This window comes from Magnolia sinica, chromosome 11 (genome assembly GCF_029962835.1).
Source record: "Magnolia sinica isolate HGM2019 chromosome 11, MsV1, whole genome shotgun sequence".
NCBI lineage: Eukaryota > Viridiplantae > Streptophyta > Magnoliopsida > Magnoliales > Magnoliaceae > Magnolia > Magnolia sinica.
Window position 1 is genome coordinate 34,795,787 of NC_080583.1, and position 24,291 is coordinate 34,820,077.

The following is a 24,291-nucleotide window of genomic DNA, read 5'->3' on the forward strand; positions in this document are numbered from 1 at the left end:
AATCACTTCTCAATGCCCACAACTAGTGTAATAAGTTACACTTAGATCATTCATGCATTTCTACAAACACTTAGCATACATGGAACAACATACATGGCGTATGTTGGAATACATGCACTTAGGCAATTCCTTTTACTAAGGAGTTGTCATACATGCATCTAGCATACATACATGACAAATAATCATGGCAAACACAAGTGCATATTTTATACGTATACGGTACTTTATAAATACACATAGAATACACAAATCTCAATATAGCACATGCATATCAGGAAAGCAACGTAAACACAACATTTGGCATGTGAAATCTCATCCATAACAAGAATAAATCACTAACTGGGATTGAAAGCCTTGAAAACCATAACCTATACACTTAAAGTCCGCACCTTAAGCGAAGAAAGAACCACCGAACTGATTTAGACGAGTTGTCTTCGTCAACGGCGCTAGAATACCCTAAAATAAGGATAGAAATGAGATACAACAACACCAAGACTAATCTAAGCTCTAACACAGGTTAGGGTTAGGTTAACTTACCCCAAAAGAACTCAGAATCGTCGGGAGAACGATTCAAAGTGAAGGTTCAAAGATAAAGAAGAACAAGGAAGAATCCAAGATGATTCACCAACTTATCTCTGTCACTCTCTCTCTTTTCCACTCTCTTTCCAAGCTAGGGTTAGAGAAAATTCGTATGGAAAAGAGAGCTAGGGTTTAAGGACTATAAATAGGCCTTAGAATGATGGAAATAACCCCAGGGACAAGGTATACTTCGGTTATAACCAAAGCACGCCTTTCTCGATCTAACGAAGCACTTCTGGTGGGCCTATAACCACGAAAGGTCTGACTTAAGCTCCTTGACCATGGATCTAGGTCAAGCTGAGTTTTCATACCGACTGGCTCTTCAGATCAGCCGTGGCGGACCACACTCAATTCAACGGTCACGGAAACTCGATCAGGTCCACAAGCACTAGGATATGCCTGGGCCAACTATCCTGATCAGAGGATGAAATTGGGTCAGAATCCAACGGTCAGATATCTTAAAATCGTCGCGCAAGCGACACGACTCAGATTTCAATAAAAGCTTAATAAATTCCAACCGTTCTCACACTCTTCACTCCGAACTCAAGCAAATCGACCCAGAACATCGGATCGACTTGATTTTCTAGGTGAAGATCAAGCCCAACTCGGTGACCGCAACAGCCTAAGATCATCGCCATCGGACTTTCGACGCGCGGTCCAGGTCCGATCCAGATCTTCCAAAAATTCCCCAGAACAACTGGACTTAGCGATGGATCCCAGATTTCAGAGTAACGTAGCGCTCACTAATCTACACGTTTAGAGCCATGCAGATACAATTTAAAGTGATTGATGCGAATTCCACAAGCAATCGAGTAAAGCGCTAATTACCCCAAAACAACTACTTAAGGAAAGATTAGCACAGAGAAATTCCAAGGTCGTTACAGTTTCTCACCAACTGAGGCAAAAGGGCAGACTTTTAGCCTCAGTTTCTCAACAATCGAGGCAAAAAGACAGACTTTTAGCCTCAGTTGCTCACCAACCGAGGCAAAATGGCAGACTTTTGGCCTCAGTTTCTCACCAACCAAGGCAAAAGGGTAGACTTTTGGCCTCAATTTCTCATCAACCGAGGCAAAAGAGTAGACTTTTGGCCTCAGTTCTCAACAACCAAGGCAAAAGGGCAGACTTTTAGCCTCAGTTGCTCACCAACCGAGGCAAAAGGGCAGACTTTTGGCCTTAGTTTCTCACCAACCGAGGCAAAATGGCAGACTTTTGGCCTTAGTTTCTCACCAACCGAGGCAAAATGGCAGACTTTTAGCCTCAGTTTCTCACCAACCGAGGCAATAGGGAAGAGTTTTGTCCTCAGTTTCTCATCAACTGAGGCAAAAAGTGAATTTTTAACCTCAGTTCCTTTACAACCGAGGCTAAAAACCATATTTAGCCTCCTTTTTTTGAACCGAGGCTAAAAAATTAAGGCTAAAGGCCTACTTTCTTGTAGTGAATACATCGGCAGTGAGGTTTGCTAGCCCCACACACCTCTCTCCACATGTGCTTTTACATGTGGTACATACCATCCTAGCAAGTGGATGGAATATCTAGGCGGCCATCACCACTATGATGAACATAAAGAAAAAATGAGCCAATCCACACGAGTTGCATGTACACTTTCCCAGTTGGCACTTTGTGCACATGAAAGTGTATGCGGAGCCCTCTATTGGTAATGATACACTGCAGTATATTATTTGAGCATACCTACACCAAGACCCAAGATATGCAAAGGCATCCCTGAAGCAGATTAGCATCATTAATTAGTAAACACAATATCGGTACTGACTGCTGAAAAGATAATTTAAATGCGTGATGCATGAGGTGGCATTGAAAAATAATCAAAGGAAACTAAGAGAACAAGTGATCACACCTAGATCCATAGCTCAACTAGTAGACTGAGTGGAGATACCTCGTTTCAACACTTGAGGTCTTGGTATCGATCCCTAGTGGGGGTGGCTAACATGGAGTGTGTGTACTGACATGGGTATATACTAACAAGCTAACCCAAAAAATAATAATAATAATAATAATAATAATAAAAGAGAGAACAAGTGATCGATATTTAGACAACCAAGCTCAGCAAGAATCGTTTATATGGATGTTATAATACTCGTGCAAATTCTGTTTAAGATAACCAGAACATAGTCAGTTAGGCATTTGGATCTAATTGATGCTGTCATATAACTATTCAAGGCTATCTTGTGAAATAATTGGAAAATACATGGCGCAGCTCCAACTATGATGGACGTACTTGTCAATCAAGAGAGTTGACCAAAGACACGAGAAAGTCATGTTTCTTTTTTTTAATCATAGCGTTATCTCCCTCTTTTAGCTTCTCCTAGAGATTTGGGGTTGGACATTAAATGATTGATTGGCAAAAGATTTAAAATAAGCTACCTACCAGAACATCTACTTTTCTCGTTTACCTGTACTCTGGAACCAGCCATGGTAGAAATGTGGACAACAATAACACACCAGAAAGGCAAGCAAGCAGAAGGTCATGGAGGGCGGTTGCCAAACATACCATTGAGCACGAGGCAGACACACCCATGCACACAAGATGGCCTTGGGGCCACCAAAAAAGTGGAAAACACATGCTCAAGAAGTTTCGCTGCAAATAACAGCAGCAAGCTTAACAACCATTGTTTATTAAACACCTCTTACATGCCAACATGATCAGGCCCAGTTTTACACGTTGGCCAAACTATTGTGTTATCCAAAAAGCAGAATATTTACAAACAATTAATGTGTGGGTTTTAAAGACATTTAAAGATAAAAACAAAACAATTGGTGAAAAAGCTCGTTGTCCGATTCATCCTTCTTTCTTTCCTTTTTTTTTTTTGACTGAATAAAAGTGTAGAAAAGTAAGTCTGATCAGTAATTGAGATCGTGGATTGACGAAAGGTAAAAGGTTACAGCGATTACATAACCTAAATGTTTGATCAATCATATCGGTTGTGCTTTGTTGCATGAACCATCTACCCAGGTACCCATCTTGCTTTGAATCAAGCTTCGGGCTTACGCAAACCTGAGTATCGTTCATGCTTCAAATTGCACTTTGGGCTCCTGCTCCCACTCCCACTTCATAGCTGTTTATCCTACAATTAGCACATTTTGAAACAGGTGCTTCCTCACTCCCACATCTGAATCTATTGCTGCTTCCCTTGATGTTTCGTGTAACTACACTTGTGTATCACTACAACAAATGGGACTTTTACCGGCGCTTATAAGCGCCGCTATAAGTCGTATGTCACTAAAGGTAATAGCGGCGCTAGTTAACTTTTCGTAGTGCTTTTCTGAGCGCCGCAATTATCATTTTTCCCCGACGCGAATAAGCGCTGCTAAAAATCACTCAGAGCGCCGGTAAAAATGGTTTGTGGACACTTTTTCTTATAAAAGGCGCCGTAATATTTCTACACAAGCGCCGCTAAAAGCCTTTGTCTAGATTCCCTAAGCTCTAGCATGCCAATAATTTTTTATTATATATAATTCATCAAAACCTGTATTTTTTAAATATTTAAAACATAAAAAATGATATAGAACAAATAAAACTGAATATTAAACAAAATTTATTACAATAAATGGTCTTGAATATAAATAAAAACAAATCCTCTATATAGTCTACTCCTAGCACGAGTGGCGTCAAAAGGCTGAAGTGATTTGAACTCTGGATTGCCCCACTTGTATGCAACGAGAAGAGTGGATCACCCACCATTAGCCCTTTGAAAACTACTCCTATGATAGTCAGAACCAGGCTAGTCCTTAGCTGCTCCATGGAAGTTGGTTTTTCAGCGCTTAACATGCTAATCTATTGGGTGGAAAGAATGGTATGTGGCAATATTCCTTCATGACTTGAAGAGAGCTCTTTCCACAGCTCATCAAGCTTCATCTCTAAACCTGATGACATACTACGCTTGGTAGCTTTTATATTTGCAGTGTTACCATTCTGTCCAATGCATATTTCAAGTTCAATTGTCTTCTTCCCTATCAGATGACAACAAGACATGCATCAACTGCTTCCCACACAACCAATGATTTAGATTTTCCATTGAATAACCCAACTTGGATATTGTACATGTCGGCCACACTGGCACATGTGGTGGCATGTAGGTGGCATGTAGGTAGCATTCCTTGTGTGTGGGCTCATCCTTAGACATGTTAAAAGAGAGATAGAGATTAAAAATCCCTAAGAAAGAGAGAGAGAGAGAGAGAGAGAGAGAGAGAGAGAGAGAGAGAGAGAAACCCTAGAGGAGTGGAGATGGCGATGGCTGTCGCTGCATCTAAAGTGGGAGAGAGAGAGAGAGAGAGAGAGAGAGAGAGAGAGATGGGACGGCGAGAGAGTTAGAGAGAGAGCGTCGGGAGGGGAGAAAAGAGAGTTAGGGCTTTTGGTATGTATTTATACCCGATCGCTGACCGACGCCCCTTTTCAATTAGCGCCGGTAAACTAACCATGCACATCGTCGGCTAAGCGTGCTTTTGTTGTAGTGTAAGGTTTGAAGTTTGTCTAATCAGCCTTATAAATTAGAAAAGTAATCTGCAATTGTAAGCTCTACCTCTTTACACATTATATTAAAGACAAATGCACCAAATATGCATGTTCCTTATAGTATTTACAAACATGCCACTATATGCAACATTGACATGTGTAGCCACATAGATTAACAAATGTGCACAATGCATGAATCAAGGGTAGATTAACTTTCAGGAAATGTTGAAAGGTATGATAAACCAAAAGAAAGACAAATTAACCTGGCCCACTTCAACAGCGTTCAGTGCATTTCCTAGCATTTTCTTCCATCTGCAGAATCATCGAACTTAAAGATATTACAGGGTAAAATAACATGAGTGCAATGCCAGGATCAGCACATTGGTATAGCTTTGTAGTTAGGCAGTGTTTGGATGCACAATCAAATTGAATTGCAATAATTAGTTCAATAGAGTAGAAACTAACAAAATTGCAATTGTTTAAGATAGTCTTCAAATTGTGGTTACAACTATTTCAAATTGAAATTTTCAACAAATCTATTAGAAATCTTGAGCCCCCTCATTCGATGGGAAAATGACCAGTGTTAGTCTGGGGGGCTTAAAAGAGGAATGATCCAGATCACCAAACCATGATCCACAATACATGATAACAACTCTCAAGAAAACAAATAGCTTCCTTACAAAGCAACTCTGCTTGATTATATTGACAAACCAAACCTATGTCTTATACATCTTTTGGGGATGGCACTCAGGAAAAAAAAAAAAAAAGGATCAATAAAACAGAGTCCAAAAATAAACAGCAACACAGAGATCTTTATCAAAGAGTCCTATCAATGCAATTTCAGATAATATGAGTAAGAAATAGCTGAAATTACCTTATGACTAGATGTGGTCGTAGATAATCTGCTAATTGCTCGAGAGAAAACCCCAGATCTGCATCGAAAATCTGTTGTAGGTTGAGAGAAAAATCCAAATCTGTTCTGGAAAGATCGAGAGAGAAAAACCAACCCAAATGCTAGATAGGATGAAAGGGAAAAAAGAGAAGATGAATTATGCTTTCATGTTTCTCAAAATTACAGATTTTCTGCTACATCTTCTAAGACTGCAGAAACCATCTTTCAAAGGTTTAAAGCTGGTTCGGAAGTCCAATAAAAAAAATGCTACAAAGTAGAAATAAAGAAAATGCTAACAGGAGCATGTCTTACACTAGTAAATTCAGATTCTGATGTGCCACAGAGCTCAATAAGCTTAATCTTGTCTACTTTAAGCTGCAAAACAAGTAAACACTGAAGCGTAAGAAACATTTTAAAAAATCTGGCAGGTTGAAATGGAAAGAGAAGAAAGGATTTCAATGATTAGCTACCTTATGTCTTTTTGCACACAAGTAGAATGCAGTGGCTGTGAAAACAGGCCGACTGAAGTAAGCATTTGCTCGACGAGGTGCTGGCAAAGCAGCAAGAAATCGGTCCTTGTAGCTGAAAATCAACATTATTATTCAATTACATACAGAAGAAAGATTACACAAAATTGCATACATCCAAGCAGGCTGACAGGCAAGCATGAGTGATTTATGTTTGTTCACATCTTATATAAGGGTGAACTCACTCACTTCTTATAGCTCAGTCAGCATTATGATGCCCATTTTCCGACCTTAATCGAAGTTCGAACTACCACGTCCCAGTCTCTAGACAAAGGCTGACCTAACATGAAGGAATACTGGCCGATCTTTCCTCCAAGTATCGTGGAAAATTAACTTGCAATTAGTTCGGAATTCTGAGATCCCCGTTGATGATCTCAGGCATAAAATTCAGAAATTATTTTAATGGATGGCAAATTGACATTAGAACAGGGGAAAGAAGACATCCAAGAGAAAGCTGGCGAAGCAGTTTAGTCGTGAGCTATCCCCATCAACTCGTTTCTTAGCATCTGTAAAAGACCTTACAGTGTGGCAAACTGGTAAAACAGGTGGTCACTTCTTTTTTTTCTTTATTCTTTAATCAGCAGACAATCAGCCATGGAGTTCACCTCCTTTTGTGATTCAGATGTTTGATCTTCCAAGGCCAAAAGGATTACACTAGGCATCAAATCCTGGCCATTGGAACAGAGAGCAGGAAAACACTAGCAGCTTAACACAGGTCTTTCTCCTTACTGCCACAAACACCAAGTTGTTCTGGCAAACGTGCTAAACACAATTAGTCAGTACACCAAAGAAAAATACCCAAGATCTTCCTGCTATTTTATGAGGTGTTAAAGATCACCAAAGCTTTCATGGTTTCATTTGTTTAGAGAAGATAGCAATCTCCAGTCAAACATTGGGCCTAACAAATAAAATCAATGTCAAACAGACTACTAATCAAAAACTATCCTTAAGAGAAAAAGCAAACTGCCTAAAGCAAAAGGAAAGCATTGCTGGAAGCCTGGAACTAACAATTTTCCCATAAATGATTAAACATTTACAATCAATTTTGATTATGTTAAATGCCAACTGGAATGACTTGGCCAAAAAATCCCAAGCAAATGAAATTTTAAAACACTTAACAGGCATGCCAATGTAAACTATCCGTCCATGTAGAAGTAGAAAAGACAAAAATTAAAAAATAAATAAATAAATCAATCAAATCAAATGCTTACCAAGATGGCCCTGCTTGGCAGCAATATGGAATGAGTCGTAGCCATTCCTGGCCTTGAGAGCAGCTGTCTGAAAATCCTTGAGTTTCTGAACTGTGAACAGATATTTTACATTTCTCTCTGCTTGCTCCCTTTGAACAAGAATGTCACGCATATGTTTCTCTGCAAGAGCTTTTGCCTGAATTTTGAAATGAAAACAAAAAATGTAAGCTCACTGTAATTCCATTCAAGAAGCTTGTCTCCCAAATTAAACAGAACCACATCACCTACAGCAAAATATTTTGAAGGAAAGATCACGGTAATTCCATAAGAGGGCTTCCAAATGAGCAATGAATCATGCATGATAAACAGAAGTCGAGGAGTTTGTAATGGCTTCATACCATACAGATGATTAACTGCTAACTTCTATAGTCATTATAAATTGGAAAAAAAAAAAAAAAAAGCACTAGAAAAACCCAAACAAAAACCCAGTTACTCTTTTAAACTCTTTCCAAAAACCCAGTTACTCTTTCAAAATATAGTCCTAAAGTCCCATTGTTTGACTTTAATTAAAGGATGACTGATGAACCAGTCATTATCTCATTTAAAAAAAAAAAAATCGTTTATCCCCATTTTCAAGCAAACTCAATGATTATAACCTAAATATTTCCTACTAACACTGAACTAACTTATGGACCCTACAATGATGCTTGTCTCAAATCCAAAGCATAGGTAAGTCCGGAGAAGTAAATGTGTAAATGATACAGCAAGAAATGTGGTATCCTGCAATCCTTTGCAAAGATATCCAAGAGAATAGTTGGGTTTTCTCTGTTGTACAAGGGCCTTCTTTCTCGCTACAGCCATTCCGTGCACTTACATTCCGTCAACTGATGGATCTGAAGGTATAGTTGGGTGGATGAAAATCACCAAGTTTGTGGGCATGTGGTGGCATGTACATTATTACTGCGTGTTTATTGTATGAAAATCATCTAGCATAGATAAGTTGTTTTTCTTGTTATGATATGTACATAATTCAGTATGTGGAATCGATGTTTATAAAAAATGTTGTATTTAATAGTTGGTGGTCGAAATCTATATCTAATAAAGTATTTGAAAGAATAAAGATATTTTCTTGTGTGGTGATTACCTTCTAACTGAAGGTTTTCAAGCCAAATAAAAAATCTACCTTCTAGGAATTGTAATCATTTTCCTTATATATACTAATGTATTATGAAAAGTAAAAGAATGAGTTTATTTATCTAAGAGAGATGGTTTAAGGATTTTTTATTTTTATTTTTCCAGAAGGAAGGCAAGAATAGACTCTCTTATTACCAAGGGCCAAGACCTAATTGAATACAAACAAAAAACAAGGGGCAAAGCCCATAAAGCAAAGTTAACAAAAAAAAAAAAAAGCTCACGTACTAGGCTTGAAACAAGCACCCACACCCCAAGCTAAAAAAAGAATAAAGAAAAGGAAAAGGAAAAGAGTCCACGCTCTGGTCTAGAGAGGGAGAGCCCACATCCTAGGCTATAGAAGAAAATAAAAGAAAATCAAATGAGAAGGTAACTCGCTAGCAAGAATAATTCGAAAAGCAGCAAGGGATTCCTAGACAATCTTAAAGTAAGAGCTTTCTATCACTTTCTAATAATCCAAGGCAAGAGATAAAAGAGTGCACCAACTAATAGACTCATTGTCCATGAAGAAGAGTTTGGAGTAGAGATCTCACACCTCATTATAAACTTCAATAAGAGCATCTAAAATATAAATAATATTTAATTTGGAGATACCAACAAAAAGGTTTCTAGACTTTTATCTCTCAACCTATGCATGCCAACCTCTAAGATAACTCCCTAGATGGCACTTGAGGAGAGAGGAAAGAACATGAGCCCAATTCTTATATCATTTATTTTGATACAAGATATTTTCCACCAAGGGTCGAGATATCTTTGATCATGGTTTTGAAGCACATGAAGACTCACTCTATTATATGATGTGGGGATATCCCAAGCAACAAAGAGCGAGCTTGTGGAATTGACAGCAATAACTGCCTAAAATAAAAATGACTCAAGATCTGATATGGTCTAAGAATGGCTTTCTTTTAGAGGGATTTAGAATTGAAAATGCTGTTATATATTCTCCCTCCCAAATATGTCAAACAAGGGTTGGAAAGTAAAACCTACTCAGCATGTTAGGAACATAACACATGTAACCCTCGATAAGATTTCTAATAGATTGAATAAGAGGGATAAATAGGTAAATGGGATATAAGTGAAGCTTTTCTCAAATCCAAAGGATAAAGAGATGGTAATTTATAGCTTCTTCAGTTGGAAGAGGAAAAAAGAAGAAGAAGAAGAAGAAGAAAACGATGAATCCACATTCTGGAAATGTGACTAAGATGGTGGTACTGTATCACAATGCAAAGTGTCTATTAATATACTCCAGTCTATATAGGAGCATAATAAGCAACCCATGCCTTTCTTCACACGTAACCCTCTTCACACTTACCCAGATACATAGCTCAAGTGGAAGACTGAGTGAAAGATACCTCGTTTCAACACTGAGGTCTTGGTATTGATTCCCTAGAGGGGGTGGCTAATAGTGAAGTGTGAACTGACAATGGGTGTACTAACAAGCTTTAAAAAAAAAAAAAAAAAAAACCCTATTGTTAAGAGCCCTAAAACTATCCTCAAGAGAGCCTTATGTTACTTGAATATATCAAAAAATTACATTAATTAGAGAAGCCTCCTCACCTTTGGAAAAGTTTGTTTTTTGTTTTTTTTTTGTTTTTTTTTAATTTTCTTTTTTTTTTTTGTTTTTTAGAAGAGGCATTCCAAAGAACTTCAATTGGCCTTATTGTAACCATCTTCTCCTTCTTTAGAAGTCCTTTAATAAAATTATTAGTTATGAAGTTGGCATATTTTTATGGCTTGTTGTGGGCTTAGAAAAACAAACAAAGAAAAGATTGGGAATAATTTTTAAAACTTCTTTTATGAATTATTCTTTGAAAAAGGGCCCGTTCAAGTGCTCAGAAAGTATTTGAGTGGAAAATATTTTTCAAGAAAATGACATTTTCTCTAATTGTGAGTTCACATTATGGTGGAAAACATTTTCCAAGAAAGATTTTTATATATATATAGAAAAAAGTAGTATAAAATATTTCCAACCATCCCCTAATAAATCTTCTAGCACCAAAGCTAAAAAAAGCTAATATGCCTCTAATACTATATTTATTGGCAATAAGGAGTATTATATTTGCTATCATATGCAGTAGACCAGACATTAAATGGTGGAAGCAGATACACTGCAAATCTAGGAAAAGACCATTGGACTACAATACACGCAGATTATGCAGGAAATCAAAAGTGGGATTCCCTCCTCACCTACTTCCCTTTGTGGCTCAGTTTAGTCATAGGTTAGACTGATTCTCAGTGATAAAAGAAAAAAAACAAAGGAAAAAAGAAAAACAACTAGGCACATATGATGGATGGCCTTGATTTCAAGTAAACAAATGTTTTCCACAAACATGTACAAACGAATATACAAAGAGAGATGCTTACATCCAACTGATTGCACATGAGTTATAATATTCACCTAGCAGACAACATGCACTTGTAGTTTGTCATTTATCAGCTAATAAACATTATTCCCTATGATATGTGCAACCTGATCAGTGGATCGGGCTGATTTTTGTACAAGGGTTGGTGTCATGTCTGCCTGCGGGTCAACATGCACGGCCTGTTTCAGAGCTGAGTGAGGAGCATATTAGATGGATAGCCGATCAGGCTCAGGCCAGAGAATGAGGCTCAATTAAGTAAATAAGTTGGGCACATTTTGGGCAAAGCCCAACCTAGCTAAAGTGGCCATACGAGTTATGAATGGGATACGCCAGACAACCCAATCTAACCAGAATCCAAACAAAGTATTATACTAGTATTCAAATACATAAAATTCCACAACATTTGGTGCAACCAACCACAAACCCCCGGGTTGTAGTCTTTATCAGGTTGGGTCCAATCAAATCAAAATTTGTGCTCAGATCAAGATTGAATTTGGCGAATTTTGAGTGTGTTGGGATGGACTAGTGTATGGGTTATGGGTTAGGATTGGGCCAAAATTCTTAGCTCGTTCAGGAAATGGGTAGGGCTTGGGTAGAGTCTAACCCGACCATTTCTACTCTCAAATACAAATCATGTTCAAAGGCATGAATCGGATTGGAATGTTACTTGGGTGAATGAAAATGGAATCCTTTTTCCCATTCAAATTTACATGGTTGCGGAGGAGAGAGTTATTTGAAAGCTAGTCAAAATAATGCCTACATTATAAAACTCTCATTGAAGCCAACCCCAAGTTGTCATAATAAAACATCCAATACATGTCAATCTCATTCACAATACATTTCTTGCTTACCACTAATATAGCTGAAAGACATTGAAAAACATATCATGGTAATTCTTATGCAAACAACTAATATAGCTGAAGGACTTTGAAAATGCTTCAGATTTAAAGAAACGATTTCCTCACATTTGAAGCACTTGAAGTGAGGAAAAAAACATTAAAATTAACAACTTGCTTGGGAGCAAGAAATAGCAATACCTGTAATATTACAATGATGACTTCCCAAAGTTTTAGTTATCGTCTATAAGCCTTGTAGTCACATGAGAACCAGTTTGACAAAACATAAGATAAACTTAGCTTGAGCTCTTTTTGGAATTGATGTAATTGTGGATACCATCAAACATTATTCATGCTACTGACCTCTACCCTGAAAGAAACAAGTCTAATGAAAGATGGATTCTTCATCATCATCTACATGGGCAGGGGATATAGAGGTGTTGAACCTGAACAGAACATAATAAAGTATAAATGAAAACCAGTAAAAGAACATACACATGCAATGCCAAGCATCTACACTGTAAGCAACTATGGCACTCCTTATCCAGTTAATAAAATAACAACATGAAACATTCCTTGTTGAGCCATTTCATCAAACAGTTAGCAAGCATGAAATATAGGAGGAATTTTTTATTTTTTATTTTTATTTCCTTAAAAGAAGAAAAAGAATAGGAAAGAGGAACAATCCACCACAACCCAATCTACCCATACCCTACTCATCTTCGAGCACACTGAGATTCAACAGCAAATCACCATCACCACATCTTCAACCAGCTGCCATAACTCTGCGGCACACAACTACCGACCCCATCAAAACCTCTGCTTTCACCCTCTCCATTTGGCATCACCATCACCACAACTCCACCTGCTGCCATTACAGATCCATAAAAAATCCATCAAACCCTAGAAAACAAAAAAAGAGAAGAACAAACAGCATACTGTCTAAACAAGCATCAGAAGGTAGACAGAAATATCATCTATTGGAACAGGAAGAAGTGTACAAATCCATTAACAACGGAGGTACAGTTATAAATCCCTCAAGGATTTGAAATACTTCCGGACATAGAAAAATCCCTAATTAGGGTTTCAACATTGAAGTAGGGTTTCAACATTATAAATCCCTAATTAGGAAATCACTAAGGTTGAAATTGATGAAATCTAGACTCATACCTGTTTCAGATCTTCGTCTAAGCCCTGAAATTAATGGCAGCTCGTGAGACAGAGAGAGAGAGAGGAGAGAGAGAGAGAGAGAGAGAGAGAGAGAGAGAGAGAGTCGGGGTAGGAAGAAGCTGAGAGTCGGGAAAGAGAGAGAGTCGTCGGGAGAGAGAGAGAGAGAGAGTCAGGACCGAAATGGAAATCGTATTTTGTTTTTGTTTTTATTTTTATTTTTATATAAAAAATGGGCCCGCTTTTAAATAGCGCCAGTGCATGATGCAACCAAAGTGCCGGTTTTACACAATTTTGTTGTAGTGATGCATCTTGATATTTAGTCACAAAATAAACTATGCGATTATCCTACAACTAGCACATTTTCTAAAATCTGGATTGTTCAACTAATGCTTTTTCATATCAATTATAAAAAGAAAAAAGAACATATTGATATCTACAATAGAGATGTCCACGTGCAGCCCCATAGTTCCCCATAGTGTCAGTTGTGTAGAATATCCAAGCCACACAAAAGGGGAGACATGATTAAGAACATCGAAACTCAGGATGGTCCACTCATCAGGCGATCCACACGATAAAAATCAATGGGCATATGATTGTCTAACTCAACGTAAAGTTGTGACCCGCCTAATGAGTGAATTAGCCTGACTTCAAGGCAAGTAATCTTCATGGCATGATCCATCTTTCGCACAGCTTGGTTGGACACGTGTCTGTGAAACACAGGAGTGTGATCCATACAGTGCAGATATGGATCCATTTCTTTGAAAAATAAGAAAATGCCATCTTATATATAACCCTTGTGGTGACGACCTAGAATGTTTATCACTCTCTTAACTTTGCAGTTACTAATTATACCCGTGGCAATCATGTGCGTGATCTGAAGCAATCATCGGATGACAGCCAATTTTGTCAAAATCATTATCATGGTGCCTAAATTATAGGAGTTGAATCGTATTGATTTGGAATCACAAGTTTTTGATGGCTGTATTAGCCAGAGCTCTTCTTGACTTTACAAAGCCTTAGATTTGAACTCACTAGACATCGTAAGAATGAGAAGAGAAACTTTGCAATGTTTTTTTTTTTTTTTTTAACTTCTCACTGACTTAATTCCAAATGGACTACAAGAGCTCTCTTGAGACAAAAATGCCCTTTTAAATTACACTATAGGGGCATGGTATTAACTGCTGTAACAAACACCAAAATAAAATATTAAAATATTTTGCATGTAGGAACTGAACAACCGCATGGAGAAAAGCCCTAGTTGTTGGAAGCTTCTTCCAACATTTACCGTCCTTGAGAATCTAATGGACGGTTTGGTTTGGACTTCCAACACTCCCCTTCAACCAAAACCGACTTCATTCCGAGCATCGTTCTTAGTCGTTTGAATGCATCTGTCGGTAATGCCTTTGTGAAAATATCCGCCACCTGTTCTATAGTATGACAATACTCTAAATTTATCGTTTTCTGCTTCATGTGATCTCTCAGAAAATGATATCGGGTATTAATGTGTTTGCTTCTTTCATGTTGCACCGGATTTTTGGCTAGTTCGATTGCCAACTTGTTATCCACATATATGACTGTGGATCCTTCCTACGGATGCGTTAGCTCCTTTAGTAGGTTTCTCAGCCAAATTTCCTCATAGACAGTGGACGATGCTGCCACATACTCTGCTTCACATGTGGACAAGGTGACCACACTCTGCTTCTTCGAATTCCATGTGAAAGCAATCATTCCGAGATAGAATACATAGCCAGTGATGCTCTTTCTTTCATCTTAGTCACCTCCCCAATTATTGTCTAAGTATCCATACAATATTGCTTCATCATCATATGGATAGAAAAGACCGAATTCCATTGTTCCTTTGACGTACCTGAGGATTCTTTTTACGGCTAGCCAGTGTAATTCTTTTGGTGCTTCCATGTACCTACTTAGAAGCCCAACAATGTAGACGATATCTGGCCTTGAATTGTGAGGTACCTTAGGCTTCCAATCAGACTCTTGAACATAATCGAGTCTTTACGGCATTACAATCGACCATCTTAAACTTTTTAAGCAATTCCTTGGCACACTTCTTCTGAGATATATAGATGCCACCATGTTGTTGTTTCACTTCAATGCCGAGGAAAAAGGACATGAGACCTCCGTCAGTCATCTCAAACTCCTTAAACATGGCCTTCTTGAATTCATCAAACATCGGTCAGTTGTTTCCTATAAACAACAAATCATCAACATATAGGCATGCTATAAGCATATCGCCATGAGCATTCTTCTTGATATAAACTGCATGCTCATATGGACATTGGGCAAAGCCGTTCTCTTGAAGATAGTTGTCGATGCATGCATTCCAAGCACGTGGAGCTTGCTTCAACCCATAGAGGGCTTTCTTCAATCGATACACCTTGTGTTCCTCCCCTTGCATAACAAATCCTTCAGGTTGGTCAACATAGACCTCTTCTTCTAGAATTCCATTCAGGAATGTAGATTTCACATCCAGTTGGTAGATCATCCAACTATGATGGGCTACAAGGGAGATAATCATCCTCACAGTGTCAAGGCGTGCAACAGGAGCGAAGATTTCTTCATAGTCCACCCCGTACTTCTGTTTATAGCCCTTTGCTATGAGCCTTACCTTGTAGCGATAGATCTCACTGTTAGCATCTCTTGATCTTGTACACCTATTTGATGCCAATAGTTTTCTGGCCATTAGGAAGCGTAGTCAGCTCCCATGTGTCATTTCTCTCCATGGCATGAATTTCTTCTTTCATAGCGATTCTCTAAATTCTTCTTTTATAACCTCCTGAAATGTCAAAGGCTCATGATCTGCATACAGGCAGAAAAGATTGACCACTTCAGTTTGCTCATAGATGTCGCTTAAGCTTTTCATTTTTATAGGTGCCATGAGTGAGGACAAGTTGGTTGAATTTTGACTTGATGGAGTACTTTTAGGAGTAATAGAATGTACTCCTGGACTTTTGTGTATTGATGATGCGGCCGAAGAAGGTGTTGCGGGCGTTTGCTCTTGACGGTCATGCCTCTTTTCATGTTCTTCTATTTTGACTAGAATATCTTTGGTCGATTCTTCATTGTTCAATTTTCAAGTTTCTTCCTCACTAAAGACTACATCTCTACTCACCACTACTTTATTGGTTATTGAATTGTAGAGCTTGTAGGCTTTAGATCCTTCACTGTAGCCGATGAAGATGCATTTTTTGCCCCAATCATTAAGCTTCCTTCTTCTTGCTTTTGTAACTTGAGCGTAGGCAACACATCCAAAGATCCTTAGGTGTGCCACTCTTGGTTTGTAACCACTCCATGCCTCCTGTGGTGTCATATTTCTGATGCTCTTAGTTGGACACCGATTAAGCAGGTACGCAGTACATGCAACTGCCTTTGCTCAGAAGTTCTTTGGCAGGCCTTTCTCCTTCAACATGGCCCTCGTCATGTTGAGGATGGTGTGGTTCTTCCGTTCCGTAATGCCATTCTGCTGTGGCGTGTAGGCTGCAGTGTGTTGTTGCTTGATGCCATGTTCCTTACAAAAATCTCGAAATGCATTTGAGGTGTACTCTCCAACTTTGTCAGATCTGAGTACTTTAATTTTGTGACCGCTTTCAACTTCAACACGAGCTTTGAAAATTTTAAAGATAGTGAAAGCAGAAGACTTTTCTTTGATGCAATACACCCAAAGTCTTTTGTTGAAATCATCAATAAAGGTAATAAAGTATTTATTACCTTCAAGAGGGGGAGTTTCAAGTGGTCTGCAAATATCAGTGTGAACCAACTGAAGTGGTTCCTTTGCTCTTCTAGACACTCCACTTGGAAATGAGTTCCTTTGTTGCTTGCCGAGTGCGCACGCCTCACACACATGTTGTGGAGCTTTAATAACCGGCAAGTCATGCACCATGCTTGATGAGGATAAGAGTTTAAGGCCACTAAAATAGAGATGCCCAAAGCAAAGATGCAATCTCCATGAATCATTCTTCACGAGTCCATATAAACATTTCTCAGCCTTTGTGTTAATATGGAGCGGAAACATGCGATTCTTTGTCATTTAGACTTGAGCCACAAGTCTCCTGTGAGCATCTCTTATAGAGAGAGAACAGTCCTCCATGTGTATGACATACCCTTTCTCAAGTAATTGGCTGATACTGAGGATGTTATTTTTCATGTTTGGTACGTAATACACATTAAAGATGTAATTTAGCTCACCATTCTTCTGATAGATTTTAATTTTTTCTTTACCTATCATGGGTACCTTTGATGAGTCGTCAAAACTCACGTCATCACGAACTCCTTTTATGAGTTCCACGATCAGTTCTTTGTTACCACTCACGTGGTTGCTTGCACCAGTGTCAAGATACCACACATCTATTTGTTCGCATGCCTTTTCTTGTGCGAGGAGTGTGGAGTCTTCTTGTTCATGGTGTAATACTTCAGCATAGTTGGATCGTTCATCTTGATCCACTTTGCTCCAACACTCAGAGGCATAATGGCCGAATTTCTTGCAATTGTGGCATTGAACGTTCTTTGTGTTTCCACGACCACACATGAACCGGCCTCTACCATTTCCTCTTCCATGGAAACTGGTAAAATTTTGTTGATTTTGTTGATGGCTTGGATGATATCCACACCCTCTGCCTTTTGCACGATTGCTAGTGTCACGACCCCCTTGTTGTGTATGGTCATTCTTTTGTTCATTTAGAGTCAACTTAGACTCTAAGGCATGTTCAAGCATTGAACCAGTATTCTTTTGAATTCGTTGCTCATGCACTTGCAACGATCCCATCAGTTTTTTAATAAACAGTTTTTCAAGGTCCTTTGATTCTTCGATCGCCACAACCACGTGCTCAAACTTGGTTGTGAGAGATCGTAGTGCCTTTTCAATGACACGTATGTCTTCAACTTTTTCACCTTTTCTTTTTAAATTGTTAATAATATAAATTAGACGTGAGAAGTAGTTAGAGATAATTTCACCTTCCTTCATGTGCACCGCTTCGAACTCGGCTCTTAGTGTTTGAATGTGAACTCGCTTCACTCGATCAACACCCTTGAAGATGGTGTCAAGGGTATCCCAAGTTTGCTTGCTTGATGTCACTTCAGCAATCTTTTCAAATGTTGATTCATCCAACCCTTGATAGAGGAGGAACAAAGTCTTGTTGTCTTTCTTTCTTTGATTTTTGAGAGCGGTCTTTTTTTCATTAGTGAAAGCGGCTTCTTCCTCCATAGTGGGTTTTACATACCCATCGGTGACAATCTCCCATAGTTCTTGCGACCCGAGCAACGCTTTCATTTAGATGCACCACTTTTCATAGTTGTCCTTTGACAACTTAGGAACCTATGGCTGGATTGAGCTGGCCATCTTTTCTATTTTTTAGAGAAGGAATGGCTGATCTTTTTTAAACGAAGGGAGATAGAAAACAGTTTTTTTTTGCTAGAAAAACTTTTGAAATCTGGTTTTTTTTTTTTTTTTTTTGAAATCTGATTTTTGTTTTTGAACAGAAATTTCTTTCCTTGGCTAAGAAAAATTGCTGGCAACTTCAAGCACAGAAAACTTGGCTTTGCAATCTAATTTTTTTTCTAACAGATTTTCCTTCAGAGAAATCTGTACTTGGTTGAAAAAAACTGAAAAACTTCTTCTAGAAAATGAACCTAGTCACTAAGAAACAGAAACCGGAGGACACTTTTACTAGGGAAGGATCTTCTCACGCTGATCATGATGGAGCACAAGTTCAGAAACAGAATATGGAGGAGGGTGTTGCTGAGGAACGCTCTAGGCAAACTGTTCGTGGTAGAGCTCAAGCTAAGAAAAAGAAAGAAGAGGATGTTGTTGCAGAGGACAACTCTGATACCAGTTTGATGGCTGTATTAGCCAGAGCTCTTCTTGGCATTACAAAGTCTTAGATTTGAACTCACTGGACACATAAGAATGAGAAGAGAAACTTTGCTATTTTTTTTTACTGTTGCTTACATGCTCACTGACTTAATTCCAAATGGACTACAAGAGCTCCCTTATATATACATTTTTCGCTAAGGTGAAAAGACAAAAAAGCCCTTTTAAATTACACTATAGGGGCACGGTATTAACTGCCGTAACAAACACAAAAATAAAATATTAAAAGATTCTGCATGGAGGAACTGAACAGCCGCATGGAGAAATGCCCTGGTTGCTGGAAGCTTCTTCCAACATTTACTGTCCTTGAGAATCTAAGGGATGGTTTGGTTTGGACTTCCAACAGTTTTACGCTGATTTCGTCAAAAAAAAAATGAAAAAACAATCTGAAAAAAATAAAAACTCATTATCCATTTCCCATCAATATGCACCAAGAAAAGGATTTCCTTGTAGAATTTCATTGGAAAAAACAGCATTTGATTCTGTTGACCGACCGCAACAATACTTCACTCATCTGTTTTGGGTTTTTGAATATCAAAATCCCCAAAACAAAAAATGATGTATAAAACAAGATGACATATATGTAAAAAAGCTGTACTTTTGAGATTCGTTTGATACAGTAATCTTATGATAAAAGCAAGAAGAAAAACATGTATAAAAATGTAAATGTGGGAAATAATTGTTGGATTAGTAGGAATGATATTAATACAATAATCAAATGAATATTGCATATTCATGATTTGGGACTTTGATTTGTATGGTACGAATACAGTACCTTTCAAATCATAAATCATATAATTGTGACAGCATTATAACACCTACCTCTTTTTCTTTAGAATCATCAGAATTTTTTTAAAAGGAAAAAAGCGAGCATAGATGACAAAACTACACCCCAAATTACAACAAACTAGACCAAGAATCCAAGGAATCTAAAGAGCAATTAGCAAACGATTTGACAGTTGAGGTCCAAGCCATGGCATCCAATTTCACTCTCCTGAACACCTCATGCCATTACCAATGCTCCGGTTTCAGACTAGCATCACATAACAACATAAAAATTTTTCGAAAAAGTGTTCTTGAATGGCTCTGGCAAAGATTCAATGCGTGAACAAGTGATCTACAAACTCTGCATCCCGTAAACACATGGTGCACATGTTAGGAATGACTATGTATCGTTTCCACAAGTTGTACACCATGAGAACCCTACTTCCCACCAACTAAGTAAACATCATGACCCTTGGAGCACCCCCTACCAAATTTCAAATAGACAGGAGGGCGTGTTTCAAATTGAGGTCTTGGGTTCGATCCCAGCTTACCTATCCACACACACACACACACACAAAAGGTACTGGTCAAAGGAACTTCAGTTCTTTTAATGATCATCAGTTCCCTTTTCCCAGAAGTTCTCCAGTAGAATGTTTAAGATGCTCAGATCAGTGCAATTTTTGGGATGTGACTCATCGAATCTTCGCCAACTTGATGAGTGGTCCAGATCTTGTACATGCTTGCCACATCTACAATAACCAGAAGCTATAGCCTACTTGGTGACTGGTTCAGATATTTTACATGCTTGTCACATGTATGAAAGCAAACCTGTAAAGTTTTATTTATTTATTATTATTATTTTTTTTTTTTGTGTATTGATGACGTCAGGGTGTCCCCACCCCATTTTAAGGTGAGACTATTCCCTGCAGAATGGCAACCCTGTAAAGCAAAAGAAAATAGCATTCACCATCACCCAACCATGTCAGTCACTTGAAAAAATGCAAGACATGACCAGGTTGTAGATTTGACCCATTACTCAGCTGATCCAGGTCAAAAGATTCCTAATTTAAGTGCATTCAGGGCTTGCAAACCGGATAAAGTCATCCTACAGCTGTTCCAGGTCGACTGTGACGAATCGCGCAATCCACCAAAATTTTCAACCATAGGTTCTGGATTATTAGCAGATTGTTGCAGTTCAATATTATTACCATTGTTACGCATCTCTGCCTGAGTTGTCAGCACGTAACAAATGGAAAAATGAGAAAGAAAACTACTCACTTGGAACTTTGAGGAGACCAATAGAAAATAACTAACATACCATCAAATCTGTAAAATATCTTATTTCCTACTCTAACATTAATTGAACTAGGGAATAATTGTGCCTCTTAGTAACATTCATTCTAGGGCTTCCATATCTAAGATGCCAATATACTGATAAGTAGACAGAGAAAAGGATATATACACGCATGCACACACACCTAAGTATTTTTCAAATTTATATTGAGGAAGAGGAATTTATGCACAATGTTACAAGTGATGATGGAGATGAAATGAAAATATGTGATGGCTAAAGAAATATATATCCCTTCCCCGTTTGTAGCCATAGCCTGTCATATCTGCCACATATTACATCAGCTTAACACTCATTTTTGTATCATGTTTAAGCATGCTTTTGCTGAGCAGGTTCTCACCCCAACCCAAGATAGCAAATTTTGTTAAATGAAGCAGATGGCTCTTGGGTTCACCAGTTACTTCAAAGACAAATGTCTATATTGAGAACTTGTAATAACCAATTAAGAACTTCATGAGGAAATATTAAAAAGTTCTAATGTGGCGAAAGAATTTCATCCATCTTGTCACTAACATGGATGACACACGTATAGAGAAATGCTAAGAAGTGATTTTCACGGGGAGAGATTAAAGAGGTGCATCATAGCCCAAATGTCTACAATCTGCGAATTATACAAGGTGAGGCTCAATGAGAACATGCCTTTTTCCAAAAGTCAAGCCAGTATGCTCAGTAGGTAGGCCATACATGTATTGAATAAAGGTTGGTGATTTTCTTTCTAACCATCCATTTTGCTCATATGAGTGGGGCCAACCACTTGATTAGTGGATTGGCCTTCTTTATAGGCAAGATCACATTCACAGTCCACCCACCTAATGACCGGGCCCATATCTCACACACATGCCACATTTCAACTCTTCAATCTGTCCTCACTCGAGTTGCTGTAGCATTTCACATTTACTATGTATACTAATGAGAATATGAAACATCGTCATGTGCGTAAACTATCCAAATCGCTGAAACAATCAAACAATGATAAGGAACAAAATGCAACAGAGAATTCATGTTTTGATGTAAGAAGTGGAGAGGAACTAGGAAGTCCTCCATGTGTCGAGCTTCGGAAATGTGGAGAGGAATCATGGCCTCAAAATCAAGTTTTGATTCTGGAGTTAGTTATTATTTGGGGAATGGGAGAGAGAATTCGTTTTTGGGAAGATGATTGGGTGGGTGGTGCCTCTTTGAAGATCTTGTTCCCAAATATTGCCCGCCTATCACCGGATCCTCGTCGCACATTGTGCCTCTACTTCTTCTAATTCAACTGTTTGGGCTCCCCCTTGTTGTCTATATCTTTCGGATTGCGAATCTATCAAACAAGCCTCACTTCTGGATCTCGTTCAGCTCTATACCCCGATTAGTGGTAAAAGAGACAGCATGGCGTGGAAAAAGGAGCTGTCAGGGTGTTTTTCAGTTACGTCTCTTTACTTTATGCTTGCCAAGTCTGATGTGGATGGGGAAGCAAGATGTACCATGTATGTGTGGTCCTACACAGGCCTGCCCAGAGTTACTGCTTTCTGTTGGCTTGCAGGAAGAGTTTTAACTATGGATAATCTTCAAAAAAGAGGGATGGTTCTTCCCAATGTTTGTTTGCTATGCATGGCCAGCTCGGAATCAATTAATCATTTATTCATCAACTGCCCATTTACTTCCAAGGTGTGGTATGGCATCCTTCTTAAATTCAATATATCTTAGGTTATGCTGCGTTCAGTGGGTGCCTTGCTGTCTCTTTGGCATGACGTTTCAGTGGGTAAGTATTTGAAAGGTTCTTGGTAACTGAGTTTGCTTGTGGGCCTTTGGGTGATTTTGGAAGAAAGAAAAGGTAGATGTTTTCGAAATGTTAATCATAGTGATGAGTGGATATCTGGGAGATTTTGGGGCTTTGTACGGGAATGGGAGTGATGTAATTTTCTTGCTTATGGGATCTTGCGTGGCGTTGTTGTTTGTTGCGTTCTGCTCTGTTTTCTTTGGCACCTTTCGGCACCTTCTGAATAAAATTCCCGTAACTTCTCCAAAAACAAAAAAAAAAAAATGCAAAAGAAGATACAGATGCACTAATAATTCTTTAAGATGTGTACAGTGATACTGCTTGTGCATTCGGTCAAAACCGCCGGCAAAGGCCCAGAAAACCGTGGGCAAATTCTTTGCCCGCGGTTAGTTAACAGCTGGTAAAGCCTCAGTCGGTAAAGGCTTTACCGGTGGTCAGGACCTTTACTAACAGTTGTACTGGACGCCGCTAAATTATCAGTTTTTAGCTACCCTACTAGACTATAGGCCGAAAGCTACGAATAAAATCCGTAGCTAAAGATGACTATCCCAGTACGACCGTAGCCATTGGTATCGAAGCTCTTTAAAACTTATTACGGTTTAAATCCGTAGCTATAGGCACTACGGCCACCTAAAATCCGTAGCAATAGAGAATATCTTTCTTATCAAAAAGTATTAAAAAAAAAGAAAAAAAGAAAAAGAAAAGGTGACTCACATGTATCCTAGTTTTTTTTTTTTTTTAAATTATACACCAATCTAAGCAGCTAACATACCTTGGTTAATGTCAATGATCTCCTCGTTGCCAATGATTGCCATTGTTTCCAAGGGACTGGTTTTTGGTTTCTTCTGTCGATCTTTGGTGAGCTGTGTAGCTGCCATTGAGGTTCACTCTACTTGCCTTCAAACAGGCTGTAAGAGATTCTCTACCTTGTAGAGTGTTAACTGGCTTGCAGCGGGTGAGAAATTGCGGGTATGCCTCCACCTTGTAGACAACTCAGAATTTGGAGTTCTTGTTGAGCTTCCTTGGGAGTTCACCTTATACACATTAGTTGATGAAATGGATCTCTTATCAGGAGAAGACCAGTCCGAGTCTACGGAACAAAAATCCACTGAACTGTCAGCATTATTATTTGATAATTCCAGTTCATTGATTTTTCCTACAACAAATCAAAGGTAAAATGAGAATTGGTTGATGCAAATTCAGATCTAGCAAAATTCAGATAAAACCAAACAATAATTTAATCAAAACCAATTGAGAAATATTATGCATTCATCTGGCTGCAAGTAAGATCCAATCGAACTTGCTCTGCTTAA

General features: G+C 38.5%; 1 protein-coding gene and 1 long non-coding RNA gene across 4 annotated transcripts in view; both read right to left on the bottom strand.

Moving 5' to 3' along the window:
• LOC131219020 (protein TRIGALACTOSYLDIACYLGLYCEROL 5, chloroplastic-like) overlaps positions 1-24,291 on the bottom strand; it is a 67,276-nt gene that overhangs the window by 18,446 nt on the left and 24,539 nt on the right. The window contains exons 1-2 of one of the 3 annotated variants that reach the window (XM_058213984.1): positions 13,844-13,911; positions 2,269-2,301 (exon numbers count right to left, since the gene is read on the bottom strand). In XM_058213984.1, the coding sequence (XP_058069967.1) occupies positions 2,269-2,301; positions 13,844-13,898 (88 nt within the window). In that variant the 5' untranslated portion in view covers positions 13,899-13,911. Of the gene's footprint in view, positions 1-2,268; positions 2,302-13,843; positions 13,912-19,462; positions 21,096-24,291 lie in introns of those variants that run through there. The other 2 variants (XM_058213983.1, XM_058213985.1) reach the window with 2 other exon arrangements.
• LOC131219023 (uncharacterized) lies at positions 12,210-12,917 on the bottom strand. Its single transcript, XR_009157964.1, has 2 exons — positions 12,761-12,917; positions 12,210-12,495 (listed from the first exon to the last, which is right to left on the bottom strand). It is a non-coding gene; the product is annotated as an uncharacterized LOC131219023 (long non-coding RNA).